General features: G+C 49.1%; 2 protein-coding genes across 2 annotated transcripts; both read left to right on the top strand.

Annotated features, from left to right (window-relative positions):
• Positions 1–671: 671 nt before the first annotated feature.
• Positions 672–7,268, top strand: LOC308160894 (uncharacterized protein; the record flags this gene model as incomplete). The annotated part of the gene is made up of 10 exons (XM_080534826.1): positions 672–955; positions 1,308–1,724; positions 2,974–3,237; positions 3,350–3,610; positions 3,718–3,963; positions 4,109–4,366; positions 4,608–4,931; positions 6,042–6,311; positions 6,538–6,621; positions 7,045–7,268. The coding sequence occupies 10 exons, from the start codon at positions 672–674 to the stop codon at positions 7,109–7,111; spliced, it is 2,475 nt and encodes an 824-aa protein (XP_080390952.1). The 3' UTR covers positions 7,112–7,268.
• Positions 7,269–7,776: 508 nt separating this feature from the next.
• LOC308160893 (cGMP-specific 3',5'-cyclic phosphodiesterase-like) lies at positions 7,777–21,896 on the top strand (the record flags this gene model as incomplete). Its single annotated transcript, XM_080534825.1, has 20 exons — positions 7,777–7,931; positions 8,043–8,697; positions 9,414–9,503; positions 10,092–10,193; positions 10,681–10,770; positions 11,151–11,282; positions 11,695–11,768; positions 12,340–12,488; positions 14,016–14,188; positions 15,351–15,401; positions 15,804–15,950; positions 16,353–16,481; positions 16,852–16,946; positions 17,446–17,533; positions 18,022–18,145; positions 19,568–19,645; positions 20,198–20,202; positions 20,676–20,750; positions 21,374–21,457; positions 21,768–21,896. 20 exons carry the CDS (start codon positions 7,777–7,779, stop codon positions 21,894–21,896), a joined length of 2,625 nt encoding a protein of 874 aa, XP_080390951.1.
• Between the last annotated feature and the right edge of the window lie 1,225 nt (positions 21,897–23,121).

Here is a 23,121-nt window from a genome sequence, read left to right as displayed (position 1 = left end):
TGCAGTCTGGTTCATAGACCTCTTAGAGAGAAAGGCCTCCCTGCTCCTAGAAGTGCTGAAACTCCAACCAGAGAAGAAACCAGTAGAGCTGAAGGGCTGGTCAGATGAAGAGAGTGAAGTGAGGAGTTTCCTTCAGTGCCTGCCCTACATCTCACAGCTCAGGTGAGTGGGTTTATTAAATTAGTTCCTACTGAGTATGTCATGTGCGGCATTAAAAGTGTCTAACAACTTTGCCCCTATTTAGCCTTTGCATATGAATTAGACAGACCAGTCTCAGGAGTTGAATCATTTGTTTAACATTGTTTCACTGATTATAGATCACCTGTGGAATTATACTTGATGGCCATTATTCTTGATTGAAAATAATGGCTCTACTTTGATCTGTTATAGCTGCTCATCATGTGGTCAAGTCACCTTTCCTTTGGTTTTGTCCACTTTTTTCATGCCACTGTTTAGGTTCCATTGCTGTTTAACTGTTGAGCCTCAATCATTCTCTCTTCTTCATGCTCAACAGTTGTTCTAGGTTTGGTAAGATGTTCCTGGGGAAGATCTTCTGTCAAGCAGCAGAGTGGGAGGAGCAGACAGGAGAGAAGACACTGAAGCTGTTGTCATCAGTGTGCAGTTACAGCACTTTCCCCCTCCGTGATGATGATGATGATGATGAATATTATATGGATGAGGATACGTGTCAAAGTGATTTCCTGCTGGACCTGTGTTCACATGTGAAGGACTATGAGACTCAAACAGGCAGGAGTGTCCTTCCAGCATTACAGCCAGTTTACCAGTCAGCTCCTGCAGTCTGGTTCATAGACCTCTCAGAGAGAAAGGCCTCCCTGCTCCTAGAAGTGCTGAAACTCCAACCAGAGAAGAAACCAGTACATCTGAAGGGCTGGTCAGATGAAGAGAGTGAAGTGAGGAGTTTCCTTCAGTGCCTGCCCTATATCTCACAGCTCAGGTGAGTGGGTTTATTAAAGTAGTTCCTACTTTGGATGTGAAGTGCGGAATTAAAAGTGTCTAACAACGTTGCCTCTATTTAGGCTTTGCATTTGAATTGGACAGACCAGTCTCAGGAGTTAATTCTTTTGTTTGGCATTGTTTCACTGATTATAGATCACTTGTGGAATTATACTTGATGGCCATTATTCTTGATTGAATACCACGGCTGTACTTTGATGTGTTATAGCTGATCATCAGGTGGTCAAGTCACCGTTCCTTTGGTTTTGTCCACTTTTTTCATGCCACTGTTTAGGTTTCATTGCTGTTTAACTATTGATTGTCAATCATTCTCTCTTCTTCATGCTCAACAGTTGTTATGCAAAGTTTGACAAGAAGTCCCTGGGGAAGCTCTTCTGTCAAGCAGCAGAGTGGGAGGAGCAGACAGGAGAGAAGATACTGAAGCTGTTATCATCAGTGTGCAGTTACAGCACTTTCCCCCTCCGTGGTGAAAACGGTCTACTTCAATGTGGTTTCCTGCTGGACCTGTACTCCCATGTGAAGGACTATGAGACTCAAACAGGCAGGAGTGTCCTTCCTGAATTACAGCCAGTTTACCAGTCAGCTCCTGCAGTCTGGTTCATAGACGTCTTAGAGAGAAAGGCCTCCCTGCTCCTAGAAGTGCTGAAACTCCAACCAGAGAAGAAACCAGTAGAGCTGAAGGGCTGGTCAGATGAAGAGAGTGAAGTGAGGAGTTTCCTTCAGTGCCTGCCCTACATCTCACAGCTCAGGTGAGTCTGAAATCATGTGCAGTAGGTGAATATAACGATAATAATGATTGTGTTATGAATGTAAACGAATGTAAAAAAAAAAATCTGGCAAAGATTTGGAGCAGCTTCTGGATACAGTGGAAACGGAACTAAAAACTATAAAACGATGGTTTGACACAAACAAGTTGTCATTGAACTTAGAAAAAACTAAACTTATGATATTTGGAAATCGAAAAATTAATAGTCAAGTACAAATCAAGATAGATAATGTTGAAATTGAAAGAGTTTATGAAAACACATTTTTGGGAGTTGTTATAGACCACAAACTATGTTGGAAAACACACATAAACTACTTAAAGACTAAAATATCAAAGTCTATTGCAATACTGCATAAAACAAAAGACATACTTAATCCAAATTCATTACACATATTGTACCGTTCTCTAATAGTTCCATACATAACTTCCATAACATACTTACTGTGTGGAAGTGTGGGGAAACACATACAAAACAATCACAAATCCAATTTATTTACTACAGAAAAGAGCTATACGAATTATAAACAGAGCTGCCTATCAAGAACCAACTAACAAATTATTTATAAACACCTATGATCTCAAATTTAAAGAATTGGTGGACTTCAAGTAATGTATAAAGTAAAAAATAAGATGCTTCCAGACTGTATCCAGAGACTATTTCAAGTTAGACAGAGTAATTACGAACTCAGAGGAATATGTATGTTTATGAAAACAAAGATTAGAACAAATGCAAAACAAAGATGTATAACAGTTAAAGGAGTAAACTTATGGAATACTTGGAAATGAAAATGTGTAGTACACTAAAAGGATTAAAACAATTATTTAAAAATAAGATGATTAATAAGTATAAAACAGAGGTTTAAATATAGTTTTTGTTTGGTATGTTTGAACTTTTGTTGACATGCGTAAGTGAAATTTTGTTTGTAAAAGTTTCAATGTTTTGATTATGCATGCATGGGGGGAAAAAACAACAACAACAACAACAACATGCATGTAACAAGGGTAGGCGCAATAAGCCATGGCTTCAGCCTACACCTTTTGGTCCTGGTGTTATGCATTGTGACTGTAAATGTTTTATATCTGTATTGTGAATTGTATAGGGGACCAAAATAAACATTCTCAAAATCAAAAATCAAAAAAATAAACACTTTTACCTATTGAGAATTACCTATTGAGATTCCCTGATATTAATGTAATTATCTTTCAGTATGTCCTCTCATGTTTTGTTTCAGCTGTGATGCCGGGTTCTTCCAGCGTGTGTGTGAGTCCATCCCTGTGAGGTCCAGAGAGGAGGCCCAGCAGTTGGCCTCTCTCCTCCAGGCCTTGGACTTCACCCTGTCACTGGGAGGAGAGTTACCCAGGCAAACCTGCAGGTCTGTGGGGAGAGTCCTGGGCCTCTGTGCCTCCAGAGTGGAGCTCACTCTCACACCCAGCAAGATCTCTCTTAGGGGAGCCTCACTTCTCTTCACACATGTGGCACGGCTACACAAGCTCAGGTGTGGTTACATTGAAACAATCAGCTGCATAGGTCCCAAAGTTATCTTTGTCTGAAATAATGTATTTTCTATCTCTGCTTGTTTTAATGTATGTCATATATTTAATCCCCAGACTTAGTGAGGGTATGGCAGTGAAACTGGTCAGACTGGTCAGGAGAGGGATCGTCTGTACTTCACTGGCTGTCCCAGAGCTCTCCCTGGTCCTAAAGGGAACACGGTTGTCGGAAGCAGCTCGGTTCAGGGTTGTGAGTAGTGTGTCGTCCCTGCTGAGATCCTGGTCAGTGCAGCGTCTGGACCTGACTGAGTCCTGCATCCCTGGTCACTCTCTCATCACACTTCTGTCACTGTGTCACCAGCCCCCTCTGACACTCAGGTGAGGTGGTCTACATTCTTACTGTACTTTGTGCTTTCTAAATAGTCAGTTAGATTGTTTGTGTGTGTGGTCATTCATGTTTGTGCCTTTATGTTCCTATCCCTCAGACTGCGTTCAGAGGCTCTGCAGCAGCTGGCTGTAGTTGTGTGTGAAGCTCAGGACAAGGACCTGACTCAGTCGTTCCTGGAGAAGGTTGGTGGAGACCTGACCTCCTGCACTCTGGACTGGGAGGTCCTCCTCTACCTGCTGCAGTGTTCAACCCTCGACATCACTGTGGACGTCAGGAAGAACAGGCTTCTAGAGAAAGACATTACCGATCTTCTGCCCTTTCTAGGGAGAGTGATTTTCAAAAGGTATAGGAAAAAGTATATTTTACTATTAAAGGACAAGAATGAATCTCTACCATTTTACATGTTTATTGTCATGGTAATACAGACATATAGAGTTAGTGGATACTGTAAAACCATGATAATAGAGTCACCTCATGTCTGTCCTCAGGCCCAGTCCCAGCTTTATGATGTCAGCCATCAGAGAGATATACAAGAGTCGTGCCAGTGGCTGTGTGTCCAGTCTGTTGAGGTCATCCAACCATGTGATCAACCTGAACACCAGAGAGATGGACAGAGTGGACTGTGCTGCTCTGCGCTTCACCCTCAAGCACAGTGACAGCGTCCAACTCAGCCTGCTGTGGACCTCCATACCACCGGGGGAGATGGAGAGCACCCTGCCTCTCCTGGACAAAGTGTCCCATCTCAGGTCAGTCATCACTATCTGGCTGCGGTAGTATGGATGTGAAGTACACCTCTCTCTGACTACACATTAACCATAATCTCTCCATAAACCATGCCATAGCTTCACCCTACTCTAACCTTACCCCCTAATCCCTGACTTCCAGCTAGTACAATGTAAATCATTAATTGTTATGAATGAGTTGTTACAGTACGTAACGACTTCTGTGAACGACTTTCTGTCTCTCTGTGCTCTCCTGCTGCTGTAGTGTTGACAGGAGGCTGCTACTGAGGTTCCTCCACTGCTGCTGTGATGCCTCGAACATCCAGCAGGGGGCAGCAGCAGCAACAGCGTTGCTCAGGGCTCTGCAGCACAGGCTGGACTTCTCCTGCTCCTCTTCAGTGGACCTGTCGCACACACAGGAGGAGAGGGAGGACGAGGCTCTGCGTCTGAGTGCCGGCGACTGCAGGGCCGTCTCCACAGTCCTGAAGCACAGCCGCCACAGCACAGCACAGCTCATCCTGAGAGACTGTGAGGTGGAGGAGGCCGGGCTAGACCAGCTGTTCCCCGTCTTAGACACAGTCCGTCTGGGGTGAGGAGGACAGGCTCACTGGTCTCTGAGGAGGAGGAGGAGAGAGGGGGAGGAGGAGGGAGGGAGGTTTCTCATTGTACAATGTATAAGATGTGAATGTCTGCTCTGTCTCCCTCCTCTGTCTCCCTCCTCTGTCTCCCTCCTCTGTCTCCCTCCTCTGTCTCCCTCCTCTGTCTCCCTCCTCTGTCTCCCTCCTCTGTCTCCTTCCTCTGCCTCCCTCCTCTGTCTCCCTCCTCTGTCTCCCTCCTCTGTCTCCCTCCTCTGTCTCCCTCCTCTGTCTCCCTCCTCTGTCTCCCTCCTCTGCCTCCCTCCTCTGTCTCCCTTCTCTGTCTCCCTCCTCTGCCTCTCTCCTCTGTCTCCCTCCTCTGTCTCTCTCCTCTGCCTCCCTCCTCTGTCTCCCTCCTCTGTCTCCCTTCTCTGTCTCCCTCCTCTGCCTCCCTCCTCTGTCTCCCTCCTCTGTCTCCCTCCTCTGTCTCCTTCCTCTGCCTCCCTCCTCTGTCTCTCTCCTCTGTCTCCCTCCTCTGTCTCCCTCCTCTGTCTCCCTCCTCTGTCTCCCTCCTCTGTCTCCCTCCTCTGTCTCCCTCCTCTGTCTCCCTCCTCTGTCTCCTTCCTCTGCCTCCCTCCTCTGTCTCCCTCCTCTGTCTCCCTCCTCTGCCTCCCTCCTCTGTCTCCCTCCTCTGTCTCCCTCCTCTGTCTCCCTCCTCTGTCTCCCTCCTCTGTCTCCCTCCTCTGTCTCCCTCCTCTGTCTCCCTCCTCTGTCTCCCTCCTCTGCCTCCCTCCTCTGTCTCCCTTCTCTGTCTCCCTCCTCTGCCTCCCTCCTCTGTCTCCCTCCTCTGTCTCCCTCCTCTGTCTCCTTCCTCTGCCTCCCTCCTCTGTCTCTCTCCTCTGCCTCCCTCCTCTGTCTCCCTCCTCTGTCTCCCTCCTCTGTCTCCCTCCTCTGTCTCCCTCCTCTGTCTCCTTCCTCTGCCTCCCTCCTCTGTCTCCCTCCTCTGTCTCCCTCCTCTGCCTCCCTCCTCTGTCTCCCTCCTCTGTCTCCCTCCTCTGTCTCCCTCCTCTGTCTCCCTCCTCTGTCTCCCTCCTCTGCCTCCCTCCTCTGTCTCCCCCCCTCAGCTCCAGCAAAGCCCTCCTCCTGCAGCTGCTGTACCTGGTCCCTGTGGGGGGGGGGAGGGGGGAGGTGAGGCGAGCTCGGTCCCTCTGCAGTGCCCTGGGTGGGGAGCTGGACCTCAGTGAGAGCAGGCTGGACCAGAGGGCTTGTGGATCTCTGGCCCTGGTTCTGGAGCACGCAGAGGGGCTGTCGGACCTGGACCTCAGCCACTGCCGACTCACGGACGCCCTGCTAGAGCCGCTGCTCACACACCTGCACAAAGCACAAGTCCTGGAGTGAGTTAGAGTGTGTGCGTGTGTGTGTGTGTGTGTGTGTGTGTGTGTGTGTGTGTGTGTGTGTGCTTGCGTGTGTGTGTGTGTGTGTGTGTGTCTGCCTGCCTGCCTGCCTGCGTGCGTGCGTGTGAGTTTCAGTTGTAGTTTGAGTTAGTGCGAGTGCTGTTGTTGTATGAAAATGTTTGATGACTTTGATGTCTTCTTTCTCTCTCTCCCTCGGCTGCTGTAGCCTGAGTCACAATGACATCACTGACGCTCTGACTGACAGAGTCCTCCAACTGGTCTCCACCAACAGCACAATGCAGACTGTGCGGTAAGTGCGTCACATCAAGATGTTAAAAACACACAACTACACATAATTAGATGATCACACAGTCCTTGCTTTTGAACGTACGTTTGTTTACAAGCCATATATCACTTACCAGTAGCCTACAGCAGATGAGACAGTGAATCCAATTCACAAATTATAAGTATTCAGTGATCCTAAAACTGTTGTTTGTTATATCAAGTTGTGTATTATGAAAGAAAAACGGAAACCAGATTTTCTTGACAAAACAACGTTCACTTTCATTTAAAAGGCTTCATGGTTTGCTGGTTGTTGCTGTGCAGACCAGTCGCCACATGTTGTTGTGAATGTTTGAGACAAAGCTTCTAGTTGTTTTGCTTTGGAGTAACGTTTATAGAATGGTGAGCTACTCTTTATGATGTCATGATGTCATCATGTACTTCTCTACAGACTCTTCAACAACCGCATCATGGACAGAACTCCCTTCCTGACAGACCAGCGCTTTGAGATCTGGTGAACCAATCGGCTTCAGAAATAATGATGTTCTGGTCAGCACTTAGTATATTATTAGTTATGGTGCTACTACTTCCAATGTCTGAACGTTGAATATTTCTCTTGTTTTACCCAAATGTCTGTAGCTACCTTGCATTGGACGCCAGAGTTCAGTGGCTGTAATCCGTTCCTTGAATGTACAAAATAAATCAGTGTGTTTTGCCGGCTAATGGGATTAAGCTACCTTCAGCAACACATGCCACCTGCGCGTTCACATTCGTCTCTCTCTCTGCCTCGGTCTCGTCGGTGTTTATATATATATAGCCTATATATATATAATTTATTTTTTAAAGGGAAATAACAACCGCCGCCAAACTGAGTTTAGGAGAGTTGTTTTCGCGTTACCTGAGAGACGGTATGCCCCCCTGCCTCCATTCCCAAGTGCTGGAGTTAATGTCAGCGGATGGAGGAGCGACTCCCAGTGCGACTCCCCCCTGCTGCTCTGGGAGAGAGCCCTATACGCCCGGGGAGGGAGGGGGGAGAGAGCTCTCTACGCCCGGGGAGGGAGGGGGGAGAGAGCTCTCTATGCCCGGGGAGCGAGCGGGGAGAGAGCTCTCTACGGCCAGGGAGGGAGGGGGGAGAGAGCTCTCTACGGCCGGGGAGGGAGCGGGGGAAGAGGGTTCCGTGGTGATGAGCGCCGGGTGGATCTTTTCGCCTCTGTGGAGTCGCCGCGCTCGGACGCGCCGCTGGGAGCTTGGAGACGGCGTGGAGAGCCAGAGGGTGGAGGCGTGGTTGGACCGCCACTCGGACTTCGCCCGGTCCTACTTTTTACGCAGAGCATCAAAGTAAGACATTTGATTTATTTTTTAATTCATTTGTTTTGTTAATTTGTCTGTGTGTGGACAACTGCGTAAATAACGGTGTAAATAACTGCGCTCCTTCCACTGTGATTGTAGGGAGGTGGAGAACGGCTGTTGTGTAGAGAAGGTCTCGCCTCCACAGACCTCCAGAGCAGGAGGGGGGAGGCCCGAGGGTGGGCCGAGGAGCCCCAGAGACGACCCCCACCCCGGCGCTCTCCGGCTGGGTCACCGCAAGAAGAAGAAACCCTCCCCCCGGGGCAGCCCTTCCTGGCGAGAGCCCTGCTGCTCAGCTCAGGGGCCGGCCCGTCGGTCCTCCCCCGGGTCCTCCGTGTCCCCCCTCTCCCCGCCCCCTTCACCCCCCTCCCCCCGCCCGGCGAGGCTGGACGGGCCCTGTGGGCGAGGTGGGGCCTGCGCCTGGATGATGTGGCTCCTGGGCAGCACAGGCAGCAGCAGGATGGGCCCCGTGGCGGACCTCTGCCAGGAGGCCCTGCAGCACGCTGGGGAGGCTGTGGGGGCCGAATGCTGCTCGCTCTCCCTGGTCGGACGGACGGACCGTGACAGGGGGGTGGGGGGGAGGGGGAGGGGGAAAGGGAGGGGGAGCCTGGAGGGCGTCGTGGCGCTGACCGAGCTCGGAGGCGGAGGTGGAGGCGGCGGTGGCGTGAGGGGAGCGGCCCACCTGGAGCTGGTGAAGGGCATTATGGGATATGTGGTGGCCACGGGGGTTCCGCTGAACATCAGAGACACCTCTGAGGTAATGTGTACCGCATTTTGGTGTCGCCTCCTCTGACCTCTTCCCAGTTCCCAGGGATCGGGGATTGTGTGTGTGGGGGGGGGGGGGGGTTGCTGTGGGTTACCAGGGCGGGGGTCAGGGATAGGGGGGGGGGGGTGCTGGGGGTCAGCAGGGAGGGGGTCGGGGGTCGGGGGTGTCCTATTGGTTGATCTGATGGGGATGGTCAGAGTTTGGAGAATGCATCTGATCTGTGTGTGTGTGTGTGTGTGTCTGTCTGTCTGTCTGTGTGTGTGTGTGTGTGTGTGTCTGTGTGTGTCCTTTGTGACCAGTGGTCATTAAAGTAGCTCATAGAGCTGAGGAAACCCCACTCCCTCCCTCCCCCCCTCCCTCCCTCCCTCCCTCCATCCCTCCCCCGCCCACCTGGGCGATCAGAGATCAGTGTAACTCCCTTGGCACAGCCAGAGAGAAGACCGTGACATAACCTGTGTGTGTGCGTGTGCGTGTGTGTGCGCGTGCGTGCGTGCGTGTGCGTGTGCGTGCGTGTCCCCTTTTCCCTTTGAGTACAACCCCGTTCATGTGTGAAACATTGAAAATGTGTTTGAAAGGAGGCAGTTGGAGGTAGAAATCGGAGGAACGGAACACGTGTTTGATACCCTCCCCTCATTCCACGGAGGCCCGTCCTCCGATGTCTACCGCCCGCGGCCTCCCCTGACCTCACCTCCCTGCTCCTCCTGCAGGATCCCAGGTTCAGTGCTGACATGGACCAACCACCTGGTTACAGCCTCAGGAGTGTCCTCAGTGTGCCCATCAAAGACTACAGAGACCAGGTGACTAGTTTGATCACAACACATCAACTATGTCATATATATATATATATATATATATATGTATATATGCAAAATATAATATCTCAGGTGTGTCAAGGATGATCATTGGAAAGTTTTAGTGCTCTCTTCTCTCTCTCTCTCTCTCTATCTCTCTCTCTATCTCTCTCCCTCCCTCTCTCTTTCTTTCTCTTGTTCCATCTCTTGCTCTATCTCTCGCTCTCCCTCCCTCTCTCTCTTACTCTTGTTCTATCTCTCTCTTGTTCTGTCCCTTCTTCTCTCTCTCTCTTTCTCTCTTTCCCTCCCTCACTCACTTGCTCTCTCTTGTTCTACCTCTCTCTCTCTCCCTCCCTCTCTCTCTTACTCTTGTTCTATCTCTCTTGTTCTGTCCCTTCTCTCTCTCTCTCTCTCTCTGCCTCTCTCTCTCTCTCTCCCTCTCTCTCTTACTCTTGTTCTATCTCTCTCTTGTTCTATCCCTTCTTCTCTCTCTCTTTCTCCCTGCCTCCCTCCCTCTCTCTCTTTCTCTCTCTCTTGTTCTATCCCTCTCTTTCCCTTGTCCCCCCCCCCTCCCTCTCTCTCTCTCGGGGTCAGGTTGTAGGAGCGGCCTTGGTGATCAACAAGAGCAGCCATGCAGACGGTCAGAGCAGCCATGCAGACGGTCATTGCTGTGAGTTCACTGACCTGGATGAGAAGGTGAGGAATGATCAGATCTGACATCATCAACCCATTGAAGTTGAAATGTAAAACGGTTGCATTTAGGGTTAGGGTTAAAGGTCAGGGTGGTTAATGTTAAGTGTTAAAGGTTAGGGTTAAAAGTTAGGGTTAAGGGTTAAAGGTTGGGTAAGGTTAGTGTTAAGGGTTAAAGGTTGGGTAAGGTTAGAATTAGGGTTAGGATGAAGTTAATGGTTACGGTTAAGGTTAGGTTCGCCCAAAGTGATCCCACATCCTGATGAACGGTGACTGGCAACTTAGATTAATAAACGTCCGAAGATGCTTCCAAGACAGCGTCTACATACTGACTAACATCCAACTGAAGCACGTCATTAAAAGTTTAAAGAAACCGACGTCCCAACCTTAACCAACCTATGCTGCGAAGGGCAGGGAGGGAGGGAGGGAGGGAGGGAGTGAGTCTCGCCAGCCATTGGCTGTGGGTGAGTGATTCTTGTCTCTGATTGGCCAGGTCCTGTCCACTCACATGGGTCTTCTGGGGCTGGCCTTGGACAACGCTCAGCTGTACGAGACCTCCACGCAGGAGGCCAAGCGCAGCAAGGTAACCTAACAGGGAGCCAATCAGGGAGCTCCAATCCCCTGTGTGTGTCTCCTGTGTGTGTGTGTGTGTACGTGTACGTGTGTGTATGTGTGTCTGTGTGTGTTTATGTGTGTGTGTGTGTGTACGTGTGTCTGTGTGTGTCTGTCTGTGTGTGTGTGTGTGTGTGTGTGTGTGTGTGTGTGTGTGAGAGAGCTCTCCTGTGTGTGTGTGTGTGTGTGTGTGTGTGTGTGTGTGAGATCTCCTGTGTGTGTGTGTGTGTGTGTGTGTGAGATCTCCTGTGTGTGTGTGTGTGTGTTTGTGTGTGTGTGAGCTCTCCTGTGTGTGTGTGTGTGTGTGTGTGTGTGTGTGTGTGTGTGTGAGCTCTCCTGTGTGTGTGACAGGTTCTGTTGGACCTGGCCCAGCTGTTGTCAGAGGAGCACTGGTCCCTGGAGGTTCTGCTGAGGAAGATGGCCGCCTCCCTCCTGCCCGTCGTGCAGGCTCAGTTCTGCACGATCTTCATCGCCAAGGATGAGGTAATGACGCTTCTGACATCATATCCTGTCTGACACCATATCCTGTCTGACACTATATCCTGGTCGGTATTCCATCAACGTCACTAAAGGAAAATTGTGTAGTGTATAGTAAGGCTAAAAGTACTGTATGAATGGAAATGGTCAATTAATCAATTAATCAATTAATTAATTAATTAATTAATAGTGAGGGAATTCATTAATACTGTATATGACCAGCTAACACAAGTCTTTTGTACAAAACCAGAAATGAAATCTGTTGCCATATTTCAGTTTCACTGCCTTACCATAATGGATTTAACGCGTTTAATGCAAATTGTCAAGACTCCAGTAGATCTCTGTATTTTCTCTTTTTATTCAACAAATGAAAATTGTATTTTGACCGATTTTTTTGTTTGTTTGTTTGTGGTTTCAGGATGTTGACGTGATCTCCCGGGTAGTCCACGTTGAGTGTGAGGAGCTTGGGTCATCGTTCCAGATCTCGAAAAGGTTCTACATTTGTGTGTGTGTGTGTGTGTGTGTGTGTGTGTGTGTGTGTGTGTGTTCTAGTATTGTTTTCCTTCACATCACATCACCTAGGCTGTGTTCCTCCACTCCTTCAGAACTAATCTTTAAACATCTATTTAGACAGGCCGGCAGCCAACTTTAGCCTTCTTATTGTTCCTGTTTATGTTCTGTTTATGTTGTCCCCTTTTTGTTTTTAATCATTGATGTTTTAAATTGCACTTTTTCATATTTTTTTAGGGTTAGGGTTAGGGAAAGTGTTTTGAAAAGTAATACCTTCGCTGGGAGGGCTATTTATCGGATTTGTTCTCGATCCACTGGGTCACGCATTGGCCGTGAGTTGACTGCTCTGTGTACAGTCTTAGAAAATAAAATGTCTTAGAAAAGAACCCAAACAATTAGTTCTAAGGCTGCGTTCGTAAATCCGCTCTGGAAATCTGGATCAGCACTCATAGAATGCCTACGGTCCAACCCCAAGTGTGCGCTGGCTCCGGCGCTCTCAGAGCTAATCTTACGAACGCACCCAGAGAGTGACCCTAATGTTGTGCTTCCTCAGGGACTGTGACATCACAGAGGTGGACCCGGCGTACGCCCTGCGTGTGCTGCGCTCCACGGAGACGCTCAACGTGTCCGACGGCTCCCAGGACCCCGCCAGGAGTCTGATCTGCTGCCCGATCAGAAACACCAAGACGGACAACGTCGTGGGTGCGTCACTCTCTGCCCCCACACTGCATATTTTGGGTACACTGTTCTGTCACAGGGTATCCGCGGTGTCTTGAAAAGTATTCAAAGTTGATCAATCAATTTTGGGAAAATCAAGACACTTAATAAGTATTAAAAAGTCTTATCACGATTTTAGGAGGTCTTGAATTGTGTAGGTATTTTTCTGAATTAGACTCTGTCCAAAGAGTTTCCTAAAGAGTGTCCTAAAAACTTTTTGTAAAAGTTCGTGAATTTATTCGTTTTATTAAAAAACAAAAGATGAACCGGAAATTCTGTTGTATGATAGTGGTCTAGTCTATTGCAAACTGAAACTGTTAAGTTAAAGGTGTCACTGATGTAAACGGTTACAGCTCGAAGTGGCGGTGAGGTCTGGAAAAATATTGACAAGGTCTTTAAAAAGTCTTAGAAAGGTATTGAAATTAACCTCAAGATTATATACCCTCTGTCGCCTGCTGAGTGGTGTTTCTCAGTTACGTAACAAGCTTTGGTAATCGAGCTGATCCCTCCCCGCGGCCCCCTGCTTTAGCGATCAGGCTCAAAGGTGTCTGGGTTTCCTTGACATGGCCCCGGCCTGCTAAGCAGCTCATTACAGGGAAACCAGGAAGTCTGCCAATTGTCCCGGTCACTTAAGAGCATCAGACAACCTCTCCCTTGACCCGTCTAAGCCCTGAGTATTTAGGGCATTAAAAAAAAATGTCCAACCACCACTTTGATTTATCTAGGGTTCGGGTTAGGGTCATTACAAATGTGTGATATCTTTTAGGTACTTTATATATATATATATATATATATATATATATATATATATATATATATATATATACAGTATATATATGTATATATATATATATATATATATATATATATATATATATATATATATATATATATATATATATATATATATATATAGAGAGAGAGAGAGAGAGAGATGGTTTTACATGGTACTGGAATCTACGTGCATTATGGTGTGTTTGGTATTATTCCTAGGGTATTATTATTTAGGGCATTTGTTGGAGAGACCCAGACCTGGAAGACACGCAGATCTATAACTCGCTGCTCTCCATCCTGATAAACAGATAACATAGACATCAGGGAATAACGCCTGGTTGGGTGTCGTTGGGATGACCATCGTCGTTTTAACCGTGTTTTGAAGCGATGCAGTGTTTGTTTACAACGCCATTGTTACAGCGGGGTAGAACAAGCTTATATTTGGGGTTCTGATGGGGTTAAGACTGTTACACTAAGCTCATGAGCCTTTTATTCAGCTATATCCAGTCTCGTTCATTTAAAAGTCCAAACATGGGTGTGCTAATCTCAGATTGCCCCCTGTAAGTGTAGTTCACCCCCTCCCTCCTGACGAAGTAGACGAGATCAGGGATGAGCAACCGTAGAAATAGAGTGAGAAGAACGGACATTCAAATCAACATTCCATGGTGGGTGTACACGGCGGCCATCTTGTGGTGTACCGTTTGGGAGTTCACTTTCCGTTGGTTGTCGTTTGTGTAGCCGTCTGCCAGCTGAAGAACAAGCTGGTCAGAGACCCTGGTGGGGAGGCCTTCAACCAGTACGACGAGCGCCTCCTGGAGGATTTTGCGGTGTACTGCGGCCTGGCTCTCCAGTACGCCAAGACTATACGCACCACAGAGAAACACAGAGCCAGCTTGGACGTCACACAGGAGGTGAGTGGACTGGCTGGCTGACTGGCTGGCTGGCTGGCTGACTGGCTGTGGTGGGTGGCTGGCTGGTTGACTGACTGGCTGGCTGGCTGGCTGGCTGGCTGACTGGCTGGGTGGCTGACTGGCTGTGGTGGGTGGCTGGCTGGTTGACTGACTGGCTAGGTGGCTGACTGTGGTGGGTGGCTGTGGCTGGCTGGCTGGCTGGCTGGTTGACTGGCTGGTTGACTGGCTGGCTGATTGGCTGGGTGGCTGGCTGACTGGCTGGCTGACTGACTGGCTGGCTGATTGGCTGGGTGGCTGGCTGACTGGCTGGCTGACTGACTGGCTGGCTGGGAGGGTGGGTGGCTGGTTGATTGGCTGGCTGGCTGGCTGGTTGGCTGGCTGGTTGGCTGGCTGGCTGACTGGCTGGCTGACTGACTGACTGACTGACTGGCTGGGTGGCTGGCTGACTGGCTGGGAGGGTGGGTGGCTGGTTGACTGACTGGCTGGGTGGCTGGTTGACTGACTGGCTGGCTGGCTGGTTGACTGACTGGCTGGCTGGTTGACTGACTGGCTGGGTGGCTGGGTGTGGCTGGCTGACTGACTGGCTGGCTGACTGACTGACTGACTGACTGGCTGGCTGGCTGACTGACTGGCTGGGTGGCTGGCTGACTGGCGGGCTGGCTGGCTGACTGACTGACTGACTGACTGGCTGGGTGGCTGGCTGGCTGGCTGACTGACTGACTGACTGACTGGGTGGCTGGCTGACTGGCTGGCTGAGTGACTGACTGACTGACTGACCAACCAACAGACCGACCGACCAATTAACAAACTGACTGGCTGACTGACTAACTGACTGACTGACTGACTGACTGACTGACCCTGCGTCAGTTGACTCACGCAGAGATACTAACAACTTATGTCGTCCTCACTCAATAACTTTGGATTGAAGCGCCACATTCATATATCAGTGGAATATGTGATTATATTGTAGATATAGTAGGGTCAGTTTGTGACATTGCAATGTATACAGTATGACTTGAAAGTTATAAATCCACAAGGTCGTCAATAGCTACAGTATGTTTATGCAGGTGTAGGTGTTTGTCCTGTGACGTATACTTTTGATTGTGTGTGTGTGTGTGTGTGTGTGTGTGTGTGTGTGTGCTCGGCCCTCCTCTCCCCCCAGGTCCTGTCCTATCAAATCACAGCGGCAGAAGAGGAAATCCAAACATTGCAGGTGACCATGAATCTTTCCAGACGGAAACCTCCCCATCCTCCTCTCTGCTCCTCTCTCTCTCCATCCCTCTCTCCTCTCTCCATCCCTCTCTCCTTCTCTCTCCATCCCTCTCTCTGTCTGTCTGTCTGTCTGTTTGTTTGCTTACCTGGGTATAGGATTCTGAATACCTGTTGCTTGTGTGTCAGCTGTTACCATTTCTTATCAAGCTGGTTTGGTTTGCGTTCAGTGTGTGTGTATGTGTGTGTGTGTGTCTGTGTTGATGTCTGTGTGGTGTCTGTGTGTGTGTGTGTGTGTGTCTGTGTATGTGTGTGTGTGTGTGTGTGTGTCTGTGTGTGTCTGTGTGCGCGCGCACGCGCGTGTGTGTGTGTGTGTTTGAATCCCATGTCTCCCCTTCTCCCTCAGGAAGCGCCCATCCCCTCTGCCCAATCACTGCACATTCTGGAGTTCAGTTTCACAGATTTCGGCCTATCAGACACAGCCACGGCCCAGGCCACCGTGCGCATGTTCCTGGACCTCAACCTGGTGCAGGACTTCAACATGGACTACAAGGTACCTGACACACACACACACACACACACACACACACATGCTTCCTCTGTCTGTCTGTCTGTCTGTCTGTCATGTCTTTCTCTACTTTCTTTCATAATGTGGCTAATTCTCATTCCATCTACCTACCTACCTCTCCTCTCCTCTCCTCTCTCTCATCCCTCTCTCTCCACACCCCTCCTCTCCTCTCTCTCATCCCTCTCTCCCCCCTCCTCTACCCTTCCCCTCTCCTTTCCCCTCTTTTTCTCTCCACCTCCCCTCCTCCACCCCCCCCCCCTCCCCCCCCTTCTCTCATCCCTGTCTCTCCCCCTTCCCCCCTCCTCTCCCCTCTTTTTCTCTCCCCCCCCCTCCTCTCATCCCTCTCTCTCCGCCCCCCTGCCCCCCCCCCTCCCCCCTCCCCTCCAGAGTCTGTGCCAGTGGGTGCTGAGTGTAAGGCGTGGCTACAGGACAGACGTGCCCTATCACAACTGGAGCCACGGCCTCAGCACAGCCCAGTGCATGTTCGCCATGCTCATGGCCTCCCCACGGCTACAGGTCAGAGGTCACAGGGGTGCGCGGGGGGGGGGGGGTTATCCAGAAGGGCAGGGGGGGCCGTAGACCATGTAGAAATAGGATAGAGTAGAGTAGCAGCTTGCGTCATGTCGGTGGCGGGAATCTCATCTCCCATCTCATCTCATCTCATCTCATCTCCCCCCCACTCTGTCACTCTCTTTGTGTTTACTGTGCATATAATTCTTTCTCTCTCTCTCTCTCTCTCTCTCTCTCTCTCTCTTCCCCTTCTGCCCCTCCTCCTCTCTCTCTGTCTTTCACTCGGCCCCCTCCTCTCTCTCCCCCCTCTGCTCCCCCTCCTCTCTCTCTCCCCCCTCCACCCCCCCCCCCCCCCCCTCCTCTCTCTCTCTCTCAGTCCACCTTCTCTCGTCTGGAGATCCTGGCACTGATGATAGCGACTCTGAACCACGACCTGGACCACAGAGGACTCAGCAACTCTTACATAGAGAGGTACCAGTGTCTTACATAGAGAGATACCAGTGTCTTACATACAGAGGTACCAGTGTCTTACATAGAGAGATACCAGTGTCTTACATAGAGAGATACCAGTGTCTTATATAGAGAGATACCAGTGTCTTACATAGAGAGGTACCAGTGTCTTACATAGAGAGATACCAGTGTCTTACATAGAGAGATACCAGTGTCTTACATAGAGAGATACCAGTGTCTTACATAGAGAGATACCAGTGTCTTACATAGAGAGATACCAGTGTCTTCATCTCTTATGTATGTACGTACCGTTTAAAAGAAATGTAAAAGCCGACATTCCCCCTGTGCATTCCCCTGTACTGAGAAGCGACTTATTTTATTAACTTGTGCGCTTCACACCTCCTTCTCTCCCTCCTCCCCTCCTCCCCTCCCTCCCTCCCTCCCTCCCCCCCTCCTCCCCTCCCTCCCTCCCTCCCTCCCTCCTCCCCTCCCTCCCTCCCTCCCTCCCTCCTTCTCTCAGGAGTCAGCATCCATTGGGCCAGCTGTATGGGACCTCCTCCTTGGAGCACCACCACTATGCCTTGTGCCTCTTCATCCTCAACAACCCGGTTAGACCTCCATCCATCATCCATCCATCATCCATCCATCATCCATCCATCCATCCATCTTTTTATCCTTTCATTCACTGATTCATTTGTTCGTTCATTCACTCATTCACTCACTCTCTTTCTCTCTCTCTCTCTCTTTCTCTCTCTCTCTCTCTTTCTCTCTCTCTCTTTCTCTCTCTCTCTCTGCCGTTCTTTGTCTCCTTGTATTTATTCGCCCAACGGTTAATTCACATGTATTTACTATCTTCTCTCTCCCTCCCTCCCTCCCTCCCCCGCCTCTCCTCCTTCCATCCCTCCCCCCTCCTTCCAACCTCCTCCTCTCCCTCCCCCCCCTCCCTCTCTCTCTCCCTCACTCCATCCCTCCCACCATCCCTCCCCTTCCCTCCCTCCCTCCCTCCCTCCCCCACCTCCCTCCCCCTCCCTCCCTCACCTCTCCTCCCCCCCCTTCCCTCCCTCCCTCCCTCCCCCTCCCTCCCTCCCTCCCTCAGGGCAGTCAGATTCTCAGTGGTCTGTCTGAGGAGGAGTACAGGGCGGTGCAGCAGATGATTGAGGGGGCCATCCTGGCCACAGACCTGTCTGTCTATGTGGAGTACGTGTCTCTGTGTCTGTGGAGTACGTGTCTCTGTGTCTGTCTATGTGGAGTACGTGTCTCTGTCTGTCTATGTGGAGTACGTGTCTCTGTCTGTCTATGTGGAGTAAGTGTCTCTGTGTGTCTATGTGGAGTACGTGTCTCTGTGTGTCTATGTAGAGTAAGTGTCTCTGTGTGTCTATGTGGAGTACGTGTCTCTGTGTGTCTATGTGGAGTACGTGTCTCTGTGTCTGTCTATGTGGAGTAAGTGTCTCTGTGTGTCTATGTGGAGTACGTGTCTCTGTGTGTCTATGTGGAGTACGTGTCTCTGTGTGTCTATGTGGAGTAAGTGTCTCTGTGTGTCTATGTGGAGTACGTGTCTCTGTGTGTCTATGTGGAGTACGTGTCTCTGTGTCTGTCTATGTGGAGTAAGTGTCTCTGTGTGTCTATGTGGAGTACGTGTCTCTGTGTCTGTCTATGTGGAGTAAGTGTCTCTGTGTGTCTATGTGGAGTACGTGTCTCTGTGTGTCTATGTGGAGTACGTGTCTCTGTCTATGTGGAGTACGTGTCTCTGTCTATGTGGAGTACGTGTCTCTGTCTATGTGGAGTACGTGTCTCTGTCTATGTGGAGTACGTGTCTCTGTCTATGTGGAGTACGTGTCTCTGTGTGTGTGTGTGTGTGTGTCTCTGCCATAGCCCCCTGGGTGTGTGTGTGTGTGTGTGTGTGTGTCTGCCATAGCCCCCTGGGTGTGTGTGTGTGTGTGTCTGCCATAGCCCCCTGGGTGTGTGTGTGTGTGTGTGTGTCTGCCATAGCCCCCTGTGTGTGTGTGTGTGTGTGTGTGTGTGTGTGTGTGTGTCTCTGCCATAGCCCCCTGGGCTTGGGTGTGGGTGTGTGTGTGTGTGTGTGTCTCTGCCATGGCCCCCTGGGTGTGTGTGTGTGTGTGTGTGTGTGTGTGTCTCTGCCATAGCCCCCTGGGTGTGTGTGTGTGTGTGTGTGTGTGTGTGTGTGTGTGTGTGTGTGTCTCTGCCATAAACCCCTGGGTGTGGGTGGGTGTGTGTGTGTCTCTGCCATAGCCCCCTGGGTGTGTGTGTGTGTGTGTGTGTGTGTGTGTCTGTTTTCATATGCGTGTGTGAGTGTGTGTGTGTCTGTCTGTGTTCATATGTGTGTGCGTGCATGTGTGTGTAAGTATGCGTGTGTGTGTCTGTCTGTTTTCATGTGTGTGTCTGTCTGTTTTCATGTGTGTGTGTGTGTGTGTCTGTCTGTTTTCGTGTGTGTGTGTGTGTAAGTATGCGTGTGTGTGTCTGTCTGTTTTCAGGTGTGTGTGTCTATTTTCGTGTGTGTGTGTGTGTGTGTGTGTGTGTGTGTGTGTGTAAATATGCGTGTGTGTGTCTGTCTGTTTTCGCGCGCGCGTGTGTGTGTGTGTGTGTGTATCTTGTCTGATCCCTGATGTCCCCTGCTGTTTCAGGAAGAGAGAAGAGTTCTTTGCCCTGGCAGACAAAGGGTGTGTGTGTTGGGAGGAAGAGAGGCACAGAGATCTTCTCAGGTGAGTAGGTACCAATGTAAACTCAGTGTGTGTGCGGAACTCTTAACGCGTTAATTTATTTCGCGCAAAATGAGTCATATTACCAAGATATATATAGAACTACAGCTGTTAGATGGAAGTCAGGATACTATTACATTACAGAACCTCCATTAGTGAACGCAAATCAGGATGACTGAGTTGTCTAAGGTGATGAGTTCAGGTTGTAGTTACCTTTGGAGGTCTAGGTTCAAATACCGCTTCTGACAACCATTTTTTCCCCCTCAGTAATATGAAATACGGTGGACCCACTGCTCCCATGTTACTAGATATGAAATACGGTGGACATACACGGTAGTATTAGTTCAGTGGACCACTGACCAACGACGAGTGTTTGGTCGTTCACCAACGAGCTGGATCTTTGAACTTGATTGTTTTACTCTGTTTAGTGAACGTTGTGAACCGAGTCGCGAATCTGAAGAGCCGCTCGTTTTGTGTGTTTTTGCTTGTTTGAAAATTAACACAATAAATTCTGTCATTGAATCTCCATAACCTCATCCCCTGACTCCCCCATAGAGGAGGTGCGTTACTTAGAACGCACGTGTCAATAGTGTCATGCTTTTTGAAGGACAAATTATAATTTTTCTTTGTGCATGCATACATGTGTGTGTGTGTTTGTGTGTGTGTGTGTGTGTGTGTGTGTGTGTGTGTGTGTGTGTGTGTGTGTGAGCGTGCGTGTGTGTGTGAGACTGTTTTCATGAGGTCAAAATGCATTGATAGTATTTATGTCCTTTAGATATTGTACATTTATGTGGACATAAATAAAGCATTTAAAATGTGTGTGTGTGTGTGTGTGTTTGTGCGTGCATACATGTGTGTGTGTCCCACAGGTCAATGCTGATGACAGCCAGTGACATCAGTGCAATCACAAAGCCCTGGCCTGTGCAGAGGAGGGTAAGACACACCCACACCCACACACACACACACTTCACACACACACACACACACACACGCACACTTGACCCTTAAAACCACCTCTACTCCCTTTCGACAGATCGCAGAGCTTGTCGCCACAGAGTTTTTTGCACAAGGTGACAGAGAGAGGGAAGAGTTCCATATCAAACCTGTGGTAAGATCTGCTAACCTCGGAAAGCTCTTTCTCTCCCTCTCGCTCCATGCATTTACTGTAGCAATGACAATAAAGACCATTCATTCATTCATTCATTCATTTCACCATGCCAGTTATTTACTGGTGCTCTGCTGGTGTACCCCCCACCCCAAGTAACTTAGAACTATCTGTCAATCAATCAATCTGTATTTATAGCACACATACATCGAATGCAACTCCAAGTGCTGAACATTAAAAAAAAACATAGTAAATAAAATGCAACACAATAAAACAAGAAACATGAGATAAGAAGTAGATAAAATACAACACAAAAAAACCAGGAAATAAAACAAAGACATAAAAAGAGTAAAAGTGCCAGTTGAGTTATACACTCGGTAAAAGCCTGGCTAATAAAGTGTTTTGACCTTAAAGATATCCACACTCTCTGCCACCCTCAAGTCCTCCGGCAAGCCGTTAGTAGTCTGTAGTTAGTAGTCTGTAGTTAGTAGTCTGTAGTTAGTAGTCTGTAGTTCGTAGTCTGTAGGTAGTAGTCTTTAGTTATTAGTCTGTAGTTAGTAGTCTGTAGTTAGTAGTCATAGTCTGGGGTCCTAGTGGCTGAAGGCTAAACGTTCTTGTCTGTCCAGAACGAGATGAACAGAGAGAAGAGCCGCCGTCTGCCGCACATGCAGGTGTCGTACATCGACGGGATCTGCCACCCGCTCTACCAGGTTGGTGTTAGAAAAGCTCTTTTTGTCCTCTCTCCAGCTTGTGTGTGTGTGTGTGCGTGTGTGTGTGTGTGTGTGTGTGTCTGTTATAACACCTATTTCTACCCCCCCCCCTTTCTCCCTCCCCTCTCACTTTCTCTGTCTCTCTCACCCCTCTCTCTCTGTCTCTCTCTCCCTCCCTCCCTCCTCTCTCTCCCTCCCTCCCTCCTCTCTCTCTCTCCCTCCTCTCTCTCTCCCTCCTCTCTCTGCCTCCTCCCTCCCCTCCTCTCCCTGACTCCTCCCTCCCTTCTCCTCCTCCCCCCCCCTCTCTCAGACTCTCTCAGGGCTGTTTGACTCTTGCTCTCCACTGCTGGACGGCTGCAGGCAGAACCGGGAGACCTGGCAGGGCCTCGCTGAACAGAGGGAAGTAGAGGAGGAAGAAGAGGAAGAGGAGGAGGATTAGAGAGATGAAGGGAAGAGCGGGAGAACTAAATAACTGTCAATGTCAATGTATGTATGGCTGATGAATGGGCAGAGGAGGTAGGGGGGAGACAACCTGGGAAAGAAGGGAAGTGGAGATGGGAGGGAGGGAGGGAGGAAGGGAGGCGAGAGAGGGAGGGAGGGAGGGGGAGGGAGAGAGAGAGAGAGAGTGAGAGAGGTGACCCATCTCTCCCTCCTCATCAGCCATGTATAAGTCATGATTTAAAGCTAGGAGGCTAAGACGGCAACAATAGCTTCATCTGGTTTTAAACTGTGTAAACACAAAAACAAACAAACAAAAGGTTTCCGTTTGCTTCGCGAAACCGTATTGTTGTTACCATAGGGATGAATTAGCATTAAGTTCTTATCGAGGACAATAAAGCAGTTATTCCAATTAGTTATTCCAATATTTGATTGGACAGGGCCTATTGCATTTATTGTTGAGGGAGAAAGCACATCTGCCTAGAAAGCAGAGGAAGCTCATTTACATGACGTTTGAGCTGAAATCATACTCTTATTTGATCCTTATGTATGGCAGTATATTACATAAATTAAATGTGTATTATTATTACAACAAGGCAGGAGATCGGTGTATGCTGGAGAGGAAACACAAACTGGGGGGGGTTTCTGGTGGATCAGCATTGTGAGGATGGCTGAAGACAGACAAATCAGCACTCGCACTCGTCGTGTGTTCGTTTGGTTCCCGGGAACTCGCTGCTAGCTCCCTTTTTCCGTAGTCATTTAACTCTGACATTGAATGCATTCACCGTTCAGCAGAGTCAGTGGCTGTACTGATCCTTAACCACAGGAAGGAGAGAGAATGATTTAAATATGTCTGTGTCTCTGTATGTACGAGAGCGATTGAAATATGTACAGCAACAAAACAAAACAAAACAAAAAAAGTTCCGAATATTCAATGTGACCTTCATCTTCATCACTGAGGAACGCAGATCGTTCTGAACAACAACTCTGGATCCTATAGGTTGGATCGGCCAATCCTGGGGCTCGAGAGCTGCAAGGAAGCTTGGTTAATGCTAAATGGGATGCTTGGGAGGACCCGGCTGTGACGTCATCCTACTGGGGTTGTGATTTTAAACGGTTGAAGGTGCATTCTGGGATTGGTACATGATCCATTGTTGGATGTTTAAATGCATGTTGTATAGTCATTGATTCTTTAAGAATATGGCTTATAGATGCAAATATACACT

The sequence above is a fragment of the Nansenia antarctica genome (assembly GCF_963989245.1).
Source record: "Nansenia antarctica genome assembly, chromosome: 6".
Lineage (NCBI taxonomy): Eukaryota > Metazoa > Chordata > Actinopteri > Argentiniformes > Microstomatidae > Nansenia > Nansenia antarctica.
The sequence above is the reverse complement of the archived record's forward strand: the minus strand, read 5'-3'. Positions and strand labels throughout refer to the sequence as shown.